The sequence below is a fragment of the Dicentrarchus labrax genome, unplaced genomic scaffold (genome assembly GCF_905237075.1).
Source record: "Dicentrarchus labrax unplaced genomic scaffold, dlabrax2021, whole genome shotgun sequence".
Lineage (NCBI taxonomy): Eukaryota > Metazoa > Chordata > Actinopteri > Moronidae > Dicentrarchus > Dicentrarchus labrax.
In genome coordinates, this window is record NW_026136704.1 from 33,820,904 (window position 1) to 33,837,940 (window position 17,037).

The 17,037-nt window shown below is 40.5% G+C and overlaps 2 protein-coding genes across 3 annotated transcripts; both read left to right on the forward strand.

Annotated features, from left to right (window-relative positions):
- Positions 1–749: 749 nt before the first annotated feature.
- Positions 750–2,776, forward strand: LOC127362949 (NLR family CARD domain-containing protein 3-like). Its single transcript, XM_051399351.1, has 2 exons — positions 750–809; positions 1,126–2,776. Exons 1-2 carry the CDS (start codon positions 793–795, stop codon positions 2,774–2,776), a joined length of 1,668 nt encoding a protein of 555 aa, XP_051255311.1. The 5' UTR covers positions 750–792.
- A 1,848-nt stretch (positions 2,777–4,624) lies between these two features.
- Positions 4,625–14,478, forward strand: LOC127362980 (ribonuclease inhibitor-like). Of its 2 annotated transcripts, none has more exons than XM_051399408.1 (3): positions 4,625–5,110; positions 10,675–10,851; positions 13,707–14,478. In XM_051399408.1, exons 1-3 carry the CDS (start codon positions 4,779–4,781, stop codon positions 13,714–13,716), a joined length of 519 nt encoding a protein of 172 aa, XP_051255368.1. In that variant the 5' UTR covers positions 4,625–4,778; the 3' UTR covers positions 13,717–14,478. The 2 variants fall into 2 exon arrangements, with proteins under 2 accessions (XP_051255368.1, XP_051255369.1); XM_051399409.1 differs by lacking the exon at positions 10,675–10,851 and adding an exon at positions 12,517–12,693.
- The last annotated feature ends 2,559 nt before the right edge of the window (positions 14,479–17,037 follow it).

The following is a 17,037-nucleotide window of genomic DNA, read 5'->3' on the forward strand; positions in this document are numbered from 1 at the left end:
CACATTTCCAGCCGAGGTGTGTTTTTGTCCTTCAGTGAGCTGCAGACGCAGGAAAATTAGTGTGTGGCTGCTGTGAGACGTCAAACAGCAGCAACAACCCGCACACAGCAGAGAACATGGAAGGATGTCTGATATGGGACCAGCATCCCTTTCAGTTCATCCATTATGACAACCTCAGTCAGGAGCTTTTATTACTCTTTACATATTGAAAGAAATAATCATTGACTTTAATTTCCACTGCGGTGAACAGTTTGTGTTACAGCAGTTTTCTACTGTAAATTAAAAACCAATCAATACAATTATATTTTATGTAAATAGATATAAAGCTGTTACTCACACAGTCTGTACTAATACACATATTCTAATAACATGTAGTATGTTGTAGTAGTATTTTCAATCAGTTGCAGTAAGAGTATGAATTATAGTTCATATAAGGATGCACAATGTCCAATGTAGTGGACAGATGATTCATTTTCTCCCAACATAGAATCAATACTTGGTCATTTTAACAACTGCAGTCCTCCTCAGTTGTTGCTTGATGTCACCAGTTTTATTAACAGCTAAGTTCTCCTTACAACATTAACACACACACACACACACACACACACACACACACACACACACACACACACACACACACACACACAGATAAACCGTGTGATTTACTGTAGATGGAGAGGGGAGGAGCTACACTGTCACTGACTGCCTGATCCAGAGAACAGGAAAGAACTGAAAGTGAAAGAGTTCAGTTGGTTCAGACTCCATTTTGAGTGGACAGCAGAAGGAGGAAACATGGAGGCTGAGGCAGGGTGAGTGTTAATACAACATTATTATTCTGTTACTGTCAAAGTGTGTGAGTCCGTTTTCTCCCTGTGGACTGTAGACCAAAGAAATGTTAGAATGAACTCAACAGTTTGATTCATCTGTGGACACAAAGTGCTGATTGGCTGAATAATACACAGTGAACCTGCTGTAACCCAGAAAACACACAGACTGAAAGAAAAGAGAGCAGGTGGAGTTCTGACTGCTTTATTAGACTGTATACTGACTGTGTGTGTGTGTGTGTGTGTGTGTGTGTGTGTGTGTGTGTGTGTGTGTGTGTGTGTGTGTGTGTGTGTCATTTAGTGTGAGTGAAGGAACTGATGAAACAGGAAGTGGAACCCTCCTCAACAGGATCTACACTGAGCTCTACATCACAGAGGGACAGAGTGAAGAGGTTAATACCCAACATGAGGTTTGGCAGCTTGAAACAGCTTCCAAGATGGAGACCCTCCATGAGACTCCAATCAGGTGCCACGACATCTTTAAAGCCTTACCTGACCAACAGACACACATCAGAGTGGAGAACCAAGATGTCAGTCTGGTGGTTCTGCTTTCGTTCAGGGAGCTGAACCTGATCAAAGATGAGCAGTACAGTCTTCTCAGGCTGCTCCATGTTTTCCATCCAACATTACAGAAGGTCACAGCAGAGCAGCTCGCTGTCTGTAAACTTTTGTTCATCTTTGACGGCCTGGATGAAAGCAGACTTTCACTGGATTTCAAGAACAAGAAGGTTGTGTCTGACGTCACACAGAAGTCTTCAGTCAATGTTCTGCTGACAAACGTCATCAAGGGGAATCTGCTTCCCTCGGCTCTCGTCTGGATAACCTCCAGACCCGCAGCAGCCAATCAGATCCCTCCTGAATGTGTTGACAGGGTAACAGAAGTACGAGGCTTCACTGACGCCCAGAAGGAGGAGTACTTCAGGAGGAGAGTCAGTGATGAAGATCTGTCCAACAGGATCATCTCACACATCAAGAACTCCAGGAGCCTCCACATCATGTGTCTAATCCCAGTCTTCTGCTGGATCACTGCTACAGTTCTGGACCACATGTTGACTACAGACCAGAGAGGAGAGCTGCCCAAGACCCTGACTGATCTGTACTCACACTTCCTGCTGGTTCAGACAAAGAGGAAGAAGCAGAAGTATGATGAGGGACATGAAACGAGTCCACAGGAGCTGACAGAGGCTGACAGGAAGGTTCTTCTGAAGTTGGGGAGGCTGGCGTTTGAACATCTGAAGAAAGGAAACATCATGTTCTACCAAGAAGACCTGGAACAATGTGGTCTTGATGTTTCAGAGGCCTCGGTGTACTCAGGAGTTTGTACAGAGATCTTCAAAAGAGAGAGTGTGATCTTCCAGAAAACAGTCTACTGCTTCGTTCATCTGAGCATTCAGGAGTTTTTGGCTGCAGTCTACATGTTCCACTGTTACACCAACAGGAACACAGAGGTACTGAAGGGTTTCCTGAGGAAAAAATATGTTGATTCATCTCTGGATGTTTTCCTGATGGAAGCAATGATGAAATCCCTGAGTAGTAAAAACGGTCACCTGGACCTTTTTGTTCGCTTCCTTCATGGCCTCTCTCTGGAGTCCAACCAGAGACTCTTAGGAGGTCTGCTGGGTCAGACAGACAACAGTCCAGAAACCATCCAGAGAGCCATCAACAACCTGAAGGAGAAGAAGACCCGGTCCTCTCCTGACAGAAGCATCAACATCTTCCACTGTGTGATGGAGATGAACGACCACTCATTCCATCAGGAGATCCAAGAGTTCCTGAAGTCAGAGAACAGAGCCAAGAAAAAACTCTCTGCGATCCACTGCTCAGCTCTGGCCATCATGCTGCAGATGTCAGAGGAGGTTCTGGATGAGTTGGACCTGAAGAAGTACAACACAACACAGGAGGGACGATTGAGACTGATTCCAGCTGTGAAGAACTGCAGAAAAGCTGTGTAAGTCCACATGTGATGAAAATTATAAAGCAAATTAAAGCTGAAGACATCAGTATTAGTAAAGATACACACATGCTCAACATACGACTTCCATATTATACATGCTTTCCTTAAGTTATAACTGATTATTGACATCAATATTATCATTCTGTGTTAAGTACACAAAACAAACAAGAAAACTGAAGTGGAGTTGGCATGTTCTCCTCGTGTTTCTGTGGGTTTCCTCCGGCTGCTCCGTGTCCACCACCATCAAAACACACATGTTATGTTCACTTCTCCAGTCAGAGCCCTGGACCTGGACCATGGCTCTGGTTTAGATCTGGAGTTGGTTGCTGGGCGCTGTACAGTGGCTGCCCACTGCTCCTAGTACTTAGGATGGTTAAATGCAGAGGACAGGATTCACTATATGTTGTACTGTGTATGATTGTATATGTGATAATAAAATGTTCTATTGTATAAGATCAGAGACACAAAATACACAAACACATAACTGACGTAAACACATAGCAGTGTAGTTACAACCTACAGTGATGATACAGCTCATTGAACATCACACTGAATAAAGTTTAACAAATACAATGCAGCACCCTGTAAATGAAATCTAACATGTTTACATGTCAGTCACTTGGACACTTTGGTCCAAAGCACCAATCTGGGGTTCATTATGTTGCTCAAGGACACTTTGAATGTGGACGGAGGAGCTCAAGTTTCAAACCAGCAACCTTGGGATCAAAGACTGTCTGACCAACTGACCAGCTGAGCTACAGCCGCTCATGTTAATGTGCTCTGTGGTCTAAATGAGTCTGTTTTTATAATAAAAGTGTCAGAGTTTGTTTTAAATGTTATATTCTCTGTATTCACAGACTTTCTGACTGTGAACTCTCATCAACTCACTGTGAAGTCCTGGTCTCAGCTCTGAAGTCCAACCCCCATCTGAGAGAGCTGGACCTGAGTAAAAACAACAACCTGAAGGATTCAGGAGTGAAGCTGCTGTCTGCTGGACTGAAGAGTCCAAACTGTAGACTGGAGACAGTTGATGTGTTTGCTCTGTGTATATCTACCAAATCTAATGACTCTGTTTGTACTCAGATTGGATTGATGTTAGAAAGAAAACTGCAGGCTTTAAATTACAGTGTTCAAAATCAAAATCATCAATCAATCAATTGTATCAGTATTTCTTACTTACGTTACTGAGAGACAAATATACACTATATGGACAAAAGTATTTGGCCACACCTGTTAATTGTTGAATTCAGGTGTTCCAATCAGACCCCTTGCCACAGATGTATAAAGTACAAGCACGTAACCATGCAATCTCCATTTGCAAACATCTGTGATGCAAAATGTGTCATTCTGAAGAGCTCAGTGACGTCAAGTGTGATTGGATGCCACCTTTACAATAAGACAGTTCGTGAAATGTTATCCCTGCTGGATATTCCACGGTCAACTGTAAGTGATATTATTAGAAAGTGGAAGCATTTAGGAACAACAGCAACTCAGCCACAAAGCTGAAGACCACGTAAAATCACAGAGCTGGGGCTACGACTGCTAAGGCACATGGTTCGTAAAAGACACTACGAATCTGCTGATTTCATAGCTGAAGAGTTCCGAACTTCCACTGGCATTAATGTGAGCACAAAAACTGTATTGGATGTAGTGGTGTAAAGTGCATCATCTCTGGACTGTGGAGCAGTGGAAACGTGTTCTGTGGAGTGACGAATAACGCTTCTCTGTTTGGCAGTCAGATGGTGAGGCTGGGTTTAGCGGATGCCGTGAGAACGTAACCTGCCTGACTGCATCGTGCCAACTGTGAAGTTTGGTGAAGGAGGGATAATGGTATGGGACTGTTTTGTGCCCCAGCGCACAAAGCAAGGTCCATAAAGACATGGTTTGATGAGTTTGGTGTGAAAGAATTTGACTGGCCGGCACAGAGCTCTGACCTCCACCCCATCGAGCACTTTTGGGATGGACTGGAACGGAGATTGCATCAGTGCCTGACCTCATAAATGCTCCACAGAATGAATGGGCACAAAAGAAACACTCCAAAATCTTGTGGAAAGCCTTCCAAGAAAAGTGGAAGCTGTTATAACTGCAAAATGGGGACCAACTTCATATTAAAGTATATGTCATATAACAAGAAGAATCTACACTACACTTTATTCAGATTGAGTGACTGCTGGTTGTCAGAGATCAGCTGTTCTTCTCTGGTCTCAGCTCTGAAGTCCAACCCCTCCCATCTGAGAGAGCTGGACCTGAGTAACTACAACCTGCAGGATTCAGGAGTGAAGCTGCTGTGTGGTTTTCTGGAGAGTCCACACTGTAGACTGGAGACTCTGAGGTCAGACACCATGTTTTCTTTCTGTGCTGAGATGAATGTGATGTTAAGTTGTGCTGACAGTAAAGTGCAGACAGGTTGATATTTATGAGCTAAAATCTCCTTCAGATTTAATGACATTACAACTCAGATTAAATGTTTGAAATGGAAAAATAGGATTTAAACATCTGAAAATGACATTTGTATGTCACACTTGTAGTAATATACTATAATATAGTTATTAATTGAAAGTGGACATATTATGCAAAACCAACTTTTTAATCATTTGATTATGTACATTTGGGACTCTGGAGGCCTATCAGCAGGCAAAGGGTGAAAACAGATGACTCAGTCATGTTTTTGTGATTTTTGTGAGATAAATCACTCAATTTCAGATGTTCAGATGTGCATGTTGCCACCCACCGCAGTTTACTTCCTTGTTGACTATCGGAGCTCCACCATATAAAAGACTATAAAAGAGCAAGCTAGCACAGCCCAACACAAATCTACATATGTACGAGCCACTGGATTTATTTTATTTTTGACGGCAATGTCTGTCGGAACAACCGAAACGTGTCTGAACAACCTCGGTCAGTACAACAGTGGACTGGCTGAAAGACTGTTCCTGAAAGAGGGATTGTACCAACTGTCTGTGGAGAGACGGCAGAGGAAGTCACTGGAAGTGTTTTTAAGAGTTGATGCTGTTTTTCATTGTTCGTGTAACGCTAGCTCATGCTAACCGCTGTTAGCTACAGGAGCCTCAGTGATGCTAACATAGTTAATGTTTATTAAATGTTTGTTAAATGTTTGTTAAATGTTTAATTGTTTATTAAATGTTTGTTAAATGTTTGTTAAATGTTTATTAAATGTTTGTTAAATGTTTGTTAAATGTTTATTAAATGTTTATTAAATGTTTGTTAAATGTTTGTTAAATGTTTGTTAAATGTTTGTTAATTGTTTATTAAATGTTTGTTAAATGTTTGTTAAATGTTTATTAAATGTTTGTTAAATGTTTATTAAATGTTTGTTAAATGTTTATTAAATGTTTGTTAAATGTTTGTTAAATGTTTATTAAACGTTTGTTAAATGTTTGTTAAATGTTTGTTAAACGTTTGTTAATTGTTTGTTAAATGTTTGTTAATTGTTTGTTAAATGTTTATTAAACGTTTGTTAAATGTTTGTTAAATGTTTGTTAAATGTTTGTTAATTCTTTATTTAATGGTTGTTAAATGTTTGTTAAATGTTTGTTAATTGTTTGTTAAATTTTTGTTAATTGTTTGTTAAATGTTTATTAAATGTTTGTTAATTGTTTGTTAAATGTTTATTAAATGTTTGTTAAATGTTTGTTAAATGTTTGTTAATTGTTTGTTAATTGTTTATTTAATGGTTGTTAAATGTTTGTTAAATGTTTGTTAAATGTTTGTTAATTGTTTGTTAAATGTTTGTTAATTGTTTGTTAAATGTTTATTATATGTTTGTTAAATGTTTATTAAATGTTTGTTAAATGTTTATTAAATGTTTGTTAAATGTTTGTTAATTGTTTATTAAATGTTTGTTAAATGTTTATTAAATGTTTGTTAATTGTTTGTTAATTGTTTATTTAATGGTTGTTAAATGTTTGTTAAATGTTTGTTAAATGTTTGTTAATTGTTTGTTAAATGTTTATTAAACGTTTGTTAATTGTTTGTTAAATGTTTATTAAATGTTTGTTAAATGTTTGTTAATTGTTTGTTAATTGTTTATTTAATGGTTGTTAAATGTGTGCAAGATGAACAGGGAACTTGAAGTTGAAGTTAATGTATTAAGCCAGCTGGTGCAGATGTCTCCATATTCTTCCTGCAACAAAACATGAAGTTTATGTTGTGAATCACCAAGCTTCGTGCTGGGGGGGGTTGGCTTTATGTTCGTCTGTATTTTGTAGAACAGGGAAGATAACGTCAGTTAGGTTTAATTGTCTTTAACCTGGTAACTTACATATCTGCTTACTATAGTTACTGAGTCAGTTGGACTTTATGTTGTAATATGAGGGGCAGTGTGAGCGTTAATCCTCGTTAGAAACTACCAAAATACCGGGAGTGAGTTATGGTGATTAATTTCTGTTTGTGTAACTTGCTAACGTGCTAACCAGCTGGGGCTAGCTTCGTTGTTTTCTGTGTGTGTTATGGTGTGTGTGTGTGTGTGTGTGTGTGTGTGTGTGTGTGTGTGTGTGTAGGGTGTGTTTGTGTGTTACGGTGTGTAAATTAACTTGATTAGTTTAGTAATATTGTGTAACTCTGATGCTCGCTAGGTTGTTTTGTGGAGTTAAACCAACTAATAAAAGTTTTCTGATCCATTTATTTAGCGTTACTGCAGTACTGCTATTACTGAAGATATAAGTGTAGGTCCAGTGTAACATCTACTCATATCATCTCCTATTGTATTATAAACACTGAGGCTCACTGCTAAATGTCTGTTAACCAGGAACTTGTTTCAACATCAGCTACAGTCAGTAAATGTCCTGTGTGTGTATCTGCTGCCATTAGATAGACATTGTGTTGGTAGCCTCAGATTGTTTCAACAACACATCACTACAGTTAGCTGCAACAAAGAATTATTTTATTTTATAACTGAGGACAACTTTGAGCCACAATGAGCTGTTGCACTTGTACTGTATTATATTATACTGTATGTTATATCTCCAGTGAGTGGTGGGCCCGCGGGAGAAACCATTGGGGTCGGGTGCGATGCCAAATGGGTGGCAGTAAAGGCAGGGGGCCTAGACAGACCAGACCCGGGCAGCAAAAGCTGGCTTTTGGGGATGTGGAATGTCACTTCGCTGGGGGGGAAGGAACTGGTGCGGGAGGTGGAGCGCTATCGATTAGATCTGGTGGGGCTTACTTCTACGCACAGTCGAGACTCTGGATCCTTACTCCTGGATAGGGGCTGAGCGCCTCTACGTTGGAGTTCACCCCGGTGGACGAGAGGGTCGCCTCCCTACGCCTACGATCTGTGGGGGGTGGAACTATGACTGTTGTTTGTGCCTATGCACCGAACAGCAGTGCAGAATATTCGGCCTTCTTGGAGACCCTGAATGAAGTCCTGTATAGGGCTCCAGTAGGGGACTCCATTGTTCTCCCAGGAGACTTCAATGCACATGTGGGCAATGATGGAGATACTTGGAGGGGCATGATTGGGAGGAACGGCCTCCCCGATTTGAACCAGAGTGGTGTTTTGTTGCTGGACTTCTGTGCTAGTCATAGATTGTCCACAATGAACACCATGTTCGTACATAGGGATGCTCATACGTGGTACCAGAGCACCCTAGGCCAAAGGTCTATGATCGATTTTGTGATCGTATCATCAGACCTGAGGCCGCATGTATTGGACATAAAGAGAGGGGCAGAGCTGTCAACTGATCACCATCTGGTGGTGGGTTGGATTAGGTGGCGGGGGAAGCCACTGGACAGACCTGGTAAAGCCAAATGTGTAGTACGGGTGAACTGGGAACGTCTGGAAGTCAGGGAAAGCGCCGAAGGAGTGGCGGACTGGGGTGGTGGTTCCCCTATTTAAAAAGGGGGACCAGAGGGTGTGTGCAAATTACAGAGGCATCACTCTACTCAGCCTCCCTGGGAAAGTTTACTCTAAGGTGCTGGAAAGGAGGGTCCGGACAATTGTCGAACCTCTGATTGAAGAAGAACAGTGCAGGTTCCGTCCTGGTCCTGGAACAACAGACCAACTCTTTACTCTCTAAGGTGTCCAGGAAGGGGCCTGGGAATATGCCCATCCGGTCTACATGTGCTTTGTGGATTTGGAGAAGGCATATGACCGGGTTCCCCAGGATATCCTGTGGGAAGTTCTGTGGGAGTATGGGGTGAGGGGGTCACTTCTCAGGGCCATCCAAGCCCTGTATTTCCAAAGCGAGAGTTGTGTCCGGATTCTTGGTCGTAACTCGGACTTGTTTCAGTGGGTGTTGGCCTCCGCCAGGGCTGCGCTTTGTCACCAATCCTGTTTGTGACTTTCATGGACAGGATATCGAGGCGTAGTCGTGGAGTGGAGGGGTTGCAGTTTGGTGGGCTGAGGATTGCATCGTTGCTTTTTGCGGATGATGTGGTCCTGATGGCATCATCAGCCTGTGACCTTCAGCACTCACTGGATCGGTTCGCAGCTGAGTCTCAAGCAGCTGGGATGAGGATCAGCACCTCTAAATTGGAGGCCATGGTTCTCAGCAGGAAACCGGTGGATTGTCTACTCCGGGTAGGGAATGAGTCCTTACCCCAAGTGAAGGAGTTCAAGTACCTCGAGGGAGGTGTTCCTGGCACGTCCAGCTGGGAGGAGGCCACGGGGCAGACAGAGGACCAGGTGGAGAGATTATATCTCAACACTGGCCTGGGAACGCCTCGGGATCCCTCAGTCAGAGTTGGCCGATGTGGCCAGGGAAAGGGAAGTTTGGGGTCCTCTGCTGAACTTGCTACCCCCGCAACCCGACCCCGGATAAGCGGATGAAGATGAATGAATGAATCAATGTATATTATATTATACTGTATATAATATTATACTGTATTATATTATACTGTATATTATATGCTGCCTTACAAGTAACACTGAATCTTCCATGTCTTACAGGTGACCTGATGAAGCGTGCCGGCGTCGGAGACAGGCACTCAAACCCGACCGTTCTGAACAGGGCTGTTTTGGCAGGGTGATTGAACTGCTATGGTGCTTCATCCTTATAGTATTTTGACCAAAGCATGTCACAGACATTACATTAGGACACCAGGGAACTAGGTTAACTTGTAGAAATATGGTATAATATGACTCCTTTAACAATGAATTATTGTTGACTGTTGTAGATATAGCTACAATTTCTTAGTGTGTTGTTTTAGCTTTTTCTTTTCCTTTTAACTCGTTAAGTGTCTTTGAGTTTCTTGAAAAGAACTCTATAAATTAAATGTATTATTATTTTATTATTATTATTATTATTAAGCTATTGATTTAGAAATTGGATTAAAAATTAAATTAATAACTACAACCAAAATCACTATCAATAGTTAAAGTGGGAGCTTTGGAGTTCTGCATAGAAGAGGTTGGTATCATTCACTCTTATATGAAATTAAATAGGCCAGCATATATAAACACAAACATTTATTAAAGGAATAATAAAAGCAAACAGAGGAAAATACACAATATACAATCTAACTTAAAGGACCTAAGTTAGAGGAAAAGGTGTGTGTCTTTTGTCCTCTGACCAGATGTTTCAGCTGCATTTTTATCTTAAATAGTGGAACCTTCATCACTTTCTGTGGCTTGGCTGCACAACATGAGTTTGTATAGATGGAGCCACTGGTGGAGCTGCAGAGGTTCAGAGCTGAAGTCACTACGTCTTTATTGAAGCAGCAGCACGTTGTCATTAATATTAATGAGAGCTCTTTTTCACTCTTTGTATTTTACAGTTTGCAACCTGCATCCTGTTGGGTTCAGGTGTTTGGAGTTTCCATTTTCTAAACTTGTACATTGTAAACCTTCTTCAGCTCTGAACAGATTATTAAACACTGAATGATTTCAAGCAGGAACATTGTCTTCTAAACTCACATCTTTTATTCTTTATTCAGATTGAGGAACTGCAGTTTGTCAGAGATCAGCTGTTCTTCTCTGGTCTCAGCTCTGAAGTCCAACCCCTCCCATCTGAGAGAGCTGGACCTGAGTTACATCAACAACCTGCAGGATTCAGGAGTGAAGCTGCTGTCTGATCTTGTGGAGAGTCCACACTGTAGACTGCAGACTCTGAGGTCAGACACCATGTTTTATTTCTGTGCTGAGATGAATGTGATGTGAAAGTTGTGCTGACAGTAAAGTGCAGACAGGTTGATATTTATGAGCTAAAATCTCCTTCAGATTTGATGACATTAAAACTAATAAAATATTAAAATAAAACTATAAACCAGGCATCTCAAACTTCTGTCCCTTTTCTAGACCACCAATCATCATCATCATCATCATTATTATAATTATTATTATTATTATTATTATTATTATAAATATTGTTATTATCATTATTATTAATGTTATTATTATTATTTAATTATTATTATCATTATTATTACCTTTGTTATTATTGTTATCGTTATTATTAATATTACTATTATTCTATTTATTATTATTATTATTATCAGTATTAATATTATTGTGATTATTATTATTATTATTTTTATTTTTATTTTTTATTATTATTATTAATATTATTATTCAGTGGCGCCACAGAAGAACTTGTGCGGGCTGCCGGTATATTAACGCTCAGGGATGGTTTCAGCATTTAGCAGAGAACCAGAGAGAGAGACGTTATCTGGATGGTTAACGAGGACGGAGCCACCTCATTTTCATTCATTACAATAAATCAATAAATAAACAACAACAACAACAACAACCCAGCAAACTCCAGCAGATTCTTGTTCAACGTGTTCCCAAGCACCATCGTGGTGATTTTCATGTTGTTTTACTCTGTCATTCTTTAATAATGGCATGCTAAAATAATGGCCAATACGCATACTGTCAAATAAATTCCAATATCATCATAAAACATTTGTACATCTTCTGTATGTGTATTGTTCCTGACTTCAGCATGAAAGGATTCCACAATGATGCAGTAAACCAACATAAAATCACCACAGAGGTGTTTGGGGGCAATTTGATTGGACTTTTAGGAATCTTTAAAATATGTGTATATAGCAGAATAGTAAGATTTGTCATGAGTTTAACATGGAATTATTAAAACAATGAAACTGTAAAACAACATGATCAGCACAGAGGTACCTGGGGGGATACTGGACAACAATCTGGTGGAGTTTGATGGTTTTTATTTGAATGAATTTTCCAGATCTGCCTGTGTACAACTGAATGGGATATTGTTCTGAGTTTAGCATCTATTAAAAATGCTGCAGAGAAAGAACAAGAACGTAACGAAAGACCTATTTCAACTAAACCTGAGTACAGATTGCAGAGTTTACGAGGTGCACCTGAATGCATCGTGAAGTCCCTGACCTCAGTACAGTAACAGACAGACACACAGAGCCTGTACATGGAGAGAGGAGCAGAGAGAGGCAGCCGGTGTGTGTGAGAGAGAGCAAAAAGCAAGAGCACAAAGACTAAAGCAGCAGAATAAGGTGGAGAATGAAGGAGAATTAAAATGGTGAAATAAGAAATGAGTTCTAGAAATAGAAATCTAGCCTCCACAGTTCATTCTGTGGGAAACAATGGCTCAAACTGCTCCCAATAACCAGCGTAGGCTGCTCTGGTTTAACTTGTGTCTCTAAGAGAGAGAGGGGAATATGTTGCACATGTTGTCTGCCACTAAATAAACTATTGTCAATTCATAATTCCTGAACTCTTTCATTTTAATACTGAATATACAAAGTTACAGTTGTCTTCTAAACTCACATCTTTTATTCTTTATCCAGATTGAGTCACTGCAGTTTGTCAGAGATCAGCTGTTCTTCTCTGGTCTCAGCTCTGAAGTCCAACCCCTCCCATCTGAGAGAGCTGGACCTGACTAACAACAACAACCTGAAGGATTCAGATGTGAAGCTGCTGTCTGATCTTGTGGAGAGTCCACACTGTAGACTGCAGACTCTGAGGTCAGTAGAGGGTCTGAGTCAGTCCATGCTGGTTCCAGCAGTCTTAGACTGAACACAGATCCAGTATTTGCTGCTTTCCTCAATGAAGCTGTGAGAGGAGAATGGGGACAGGCTTCAGGATTGGACAGACAGACAGACAGAGAGAGAACAGTCAGCCAATCAGAGAGCCAGAAGCTTGTTGTGATCATGTGTTTGAGTTGATGTGAAGACGACTGTTGTTGTTGTGTTCATGTGTTCAGGAAATAAAGCTGGATTCCAGCTGACAGCATTACAAGATGTATAGAGACAGTGGTCCTCATTCATCCAGTCTGATCTCACACTGTTTGTTCTCTCATTTCTACACTAAACAACTGATCAGTTGGTCTTTGTCACAGCTCTGAGATCAGTCTGACTGAAGCCTGCAAACAAGCATCATTACATTTAGTGACCATGTGGTCTTTGTACAGACCAGGACCTCTGCTGGAGTCCAGTACCCACAGCTGATGTGTTGCTGTTCAGTCTTTGTATGAACATGTAGGACCTTTAACATCAGATATATATCTGTCCATTTGTCTTTTGTTTGTCCAAATAGTTTGAATATTTACACATTTGTCCTGTAAGATTTCAGATGAAACATTCAAATGTGACTGAGACTGTGGTTTTTATCAGCTTTGAACCCTAACAGCAGTAAATGCATCATTCCAGTGGGCAGTGAATGTCTCTCTGTTTCTGCAGTAATGATGCGTTCAGGGACTCTCAGCACTTTATTTCCACTGTGTACTTCAGTGAAATCTGCAGAGTCAGCAGACTTGATGTCCAAAGTGTGTGCAGGTCTGTGAGCTTCAGCTCAGTGTGTTCACTCCAATACGTTAACATGAGAGCTGAAAGGAAGCAGGCTACGCTACACAGCCGCTCCACTGCTGGTCTGAACTGGACTGAAGTCCCTGCTGCTCTTTATACTGGATGTGCTGATGGAGGGAGTCTCTGTAAACACTGATTTATCTCTGCTGTCCTCTGTCTCCTTCTCTCCTCAGATGGAAGTGATCTCAGTCAGACAGTGAGCGGTGAGGAAGGAGGTTGTGTTGGAGGATCCGCTGTGTCCTGATGATCCAGAGAGGTTGAAGCAGCAGCATCAGCTCTGACTGGGCCATGTTACTGGGAGGTAGAGTGGAGAGGAGAGCTTCATCCAGCAGTGACTGACAGAGGAATCACAACCAGTGGAGACGACTCTCAGTGCTGCAGTCTGAACTGCTCTGAGATCAGCTCCCTGTGTGTTCCTCTGGATCATGTGACAGAGTATCATCAGTGTATCTGGAGCTGCTGCTGCTGCTGCTCTGTCCGTCTACAGTCTCTGCAGACACACTGAGACTGCTCCACTCCTAAAACCACTAAATACACTGAATAAAGCAGTTCCACCTTAAACACACTGAATAAAGCAGTTCCACCTTAAACACTCTGAATAAAGCAGTTCCACCTTAACAATCACTGCTTCTCCCACGCTGTTGGACAGACAAAGGACGTCCCGGAGGGGCTGCGAGCCGAGCTGCTGCTAACGTTAGCTCAGCTTGTTTCTCTGATAACTTAAGATCCAGACGTCCGATGACTAAAATCCTTCATCAGGTTCAAATCTAGAGTTAAAAAGCACCAAGATCTAAACAGTGGATGGTAACAATGTGGCTTTAAGGACCAGTGTGTAGAATTTAGTGGCACCTAGCAGTGAATTTGCAGATTGCAGCTAACTGAACACCTCTCGCGTTAAAGCTGTGTGATATGACAAAAGGAAAACATCTATTGTTTCTTATTTTTCTCTATACCATTATTTTGTGTGTCATAAATTACACTCTTCTGGAGTTCATATGAAAACAATTATAATATGAATATGAATACTTTTTATTTGTTGAGTATATAATTTAAAATGTAATAATAAATACATTGGGTTTTTCCATGTTCTCATTTTATATAAACTATATATGAATTTACATGTCCTACATCTGTCCATACATCTGTATATATATATATATATATATATATATATATATATATATATATACATGTATATATATAGGTTCCTGGGATATGAAATTATGTATATAAGGATATGAGATTTTGGTCATATACAGTGGGTACGGAAAGTATTCAGACCCCTTTAAAATTTTCACTCTTTGTTTCATTGCAGCCATTTGCTAAAATCAAAAAAGTTCATTTTATTTCTCATTAATGTACACTCAGCACCCCATCTTGACAGAAAAAAAGAAATGTAGAAATTTTTGCAAATTTATTAAAAAAAAAAAACTGAAATATCACATGGTCATAAGTATTCAGACCCTTTGCTGTGACACTCATATTTAACTCACATGCTGTCCATTTCTTCTGATCCTCCTTGAGATGGTCCTGCTCCTTCATTGGAGTCTAGCTGTGTTTAATTAAACTGATTGGACTTGATTAGGAAAGGCACACACCTGTCTATATAAGACCTTACAGCTCACAGTGCATGTCAGAGCAAATGAGAATCATGAGGTCGAAGGAACTGCCCAAGGAGCTCAGAGACAGAATTGTGGCAAGGCACAGATCTGGCCAAGGTTACAAAAGAATTTCTGCAGCACTCAAGGTTCCTAAGAGCACAGTGGCCTCCATAATCCTTAAATGGAAGAAGTTTGGGACGACCAGAACTCTTCCGAGACCTGGCCGTCCAGCCAAACTGAGCAACGTTGGGAGAAGAGCCTTGGTGAGAGAGGTAAAGAAGAACCCAAAGATCACTGTGGCTGAGCTCCAGAGATGCAGTAGGGAGATGGGAGAAAGTTCCACAAAGTCAACTATCACTGCAGCCCTGCACCAGTCGGGGCTTTATGGCAGAGTGGCCCGACGGAAGCCTCTCCTCAGTGCAAGACATATAAAAGCCTGCATAGAGTTTGCCAAAAAACACATGAAGGACTCCCAGACTATGAGAAATAAGATTCTCTGGTCTGATGAGACCAAGATTTAACTTCTTGGTGTTAATTCTAAGCGGTATGTGTGGAGAGAACCAGGCACTGCTCATCACCTGCCCAATACAATCCCAACAGTGAAACATGGTGGTGGCAGCATCAGGCTATGGGGATGTTTTTCAGCTGCAGGGACAGGACGACTGGTTGCAATTGAAGGAAAGATGAATGCGGCCAAGTACAGAGATATCCTGGAAGAAAACCTCTTCCAGAGTGCTCAGGACCTCAGACTGGGCCGAAGGTTCACCTTCCAACAAGACAATAACCCTAAGCACACAGCTAAAATAACAAAGGAGTGGCTTCGGAACAACTCTGTGACCATTGTTGACTGGCCCAGCCAGAGCCCTGACCTAAACCCAAGTGAGCATCTCTGGAGAGACCTGAAAATGGCTGTCCACCAACGTTCACCATCCAACCTGACAGAACTGGTGAGGATCTGCAAGGAAGAATGGCAGAGGATCCCCAAATCCAGGTGTGAAAAACTTGTTGCATCATTCCCAAGAAGACTCATGGCTGTAGTAGCTCAAAGTGTGCTTCTACTCAATACTGAGCAAAGGGTCTGAATACTTATGACCATGTGATATTTCAGTTTTTCTTTTTTAATAAATTTGCAAAAATTTCTGTTTTTTTTCTGTCAAGATGGGGTGCTGAGTGTACATTAATGAGAAATAAAATGAACTTTTTTGATTTTAGCAAATGGCTGCAATGAAACAAAGAGTGAAAAATTTAAAGGGGTCTGAATACTTTCCGTACCCACTGTATAATGTGTTGTATGCAGATATTAATGTTTATTATTGTATTGGTTAACAGCTATTAATCGTAAGTGGAGGCTGCCGAATAAACAGTTATTGAATCATAATATAGTAAAACATTGTTGTATAATACATTCTTCATAGGAAAGGTTGCAGTTGTTGTATATTAATTAACACTTAAAATGTCCTTAAATCACTTAACAACCACCCGATGAAGATCCAATAAAGTCCTGATAAAAACTCTGACATTTCATTTTTAAAGATATTTATTGAGAACAAATATTGTTTTCTGGAGAGACAAATGTAATGTGGAATAAATAAATGTAATTAGAAATTATTTTATAGGATATATGATATTAGATTATTCGGACGTGTATTAATGTAAAAGCAGGATTTTACTGTTGGAGTTGGTTGAGCACATTTTCAACTATTTTGTATCAGACTGCAACTAATGATTATTTTCATTATGGATCCATCTGCTGATCACTTTCTCCATTAATGCATTGATTGATTTCTTTGTACAAAGTGTGTCACAATGACCCAGAGTCATTGACAGTCATTTAATGTTTAATTCAATTACATTTTATTTGCATAGCACCAAATCATACAAATCATAACAGAAGTTAACTCAG

Bases quoted from the DNA above. Each gene is read 5' to 3' on its own strand.
- LOC127362980 (XM_051399408.1), top strand. From the start codon at position 4,779: ATGCTCCACAGAATGAATGGGCACAAAAGAAACACTCCAAAATCTTGT. The intron at 5,111-10,674 runs GTCAGACACCAT...TTCTTTATTCAG, and splicing joins TGTAGACTGGAGACTCTGAG to ATTGAGGAACTGCAGTTTGT.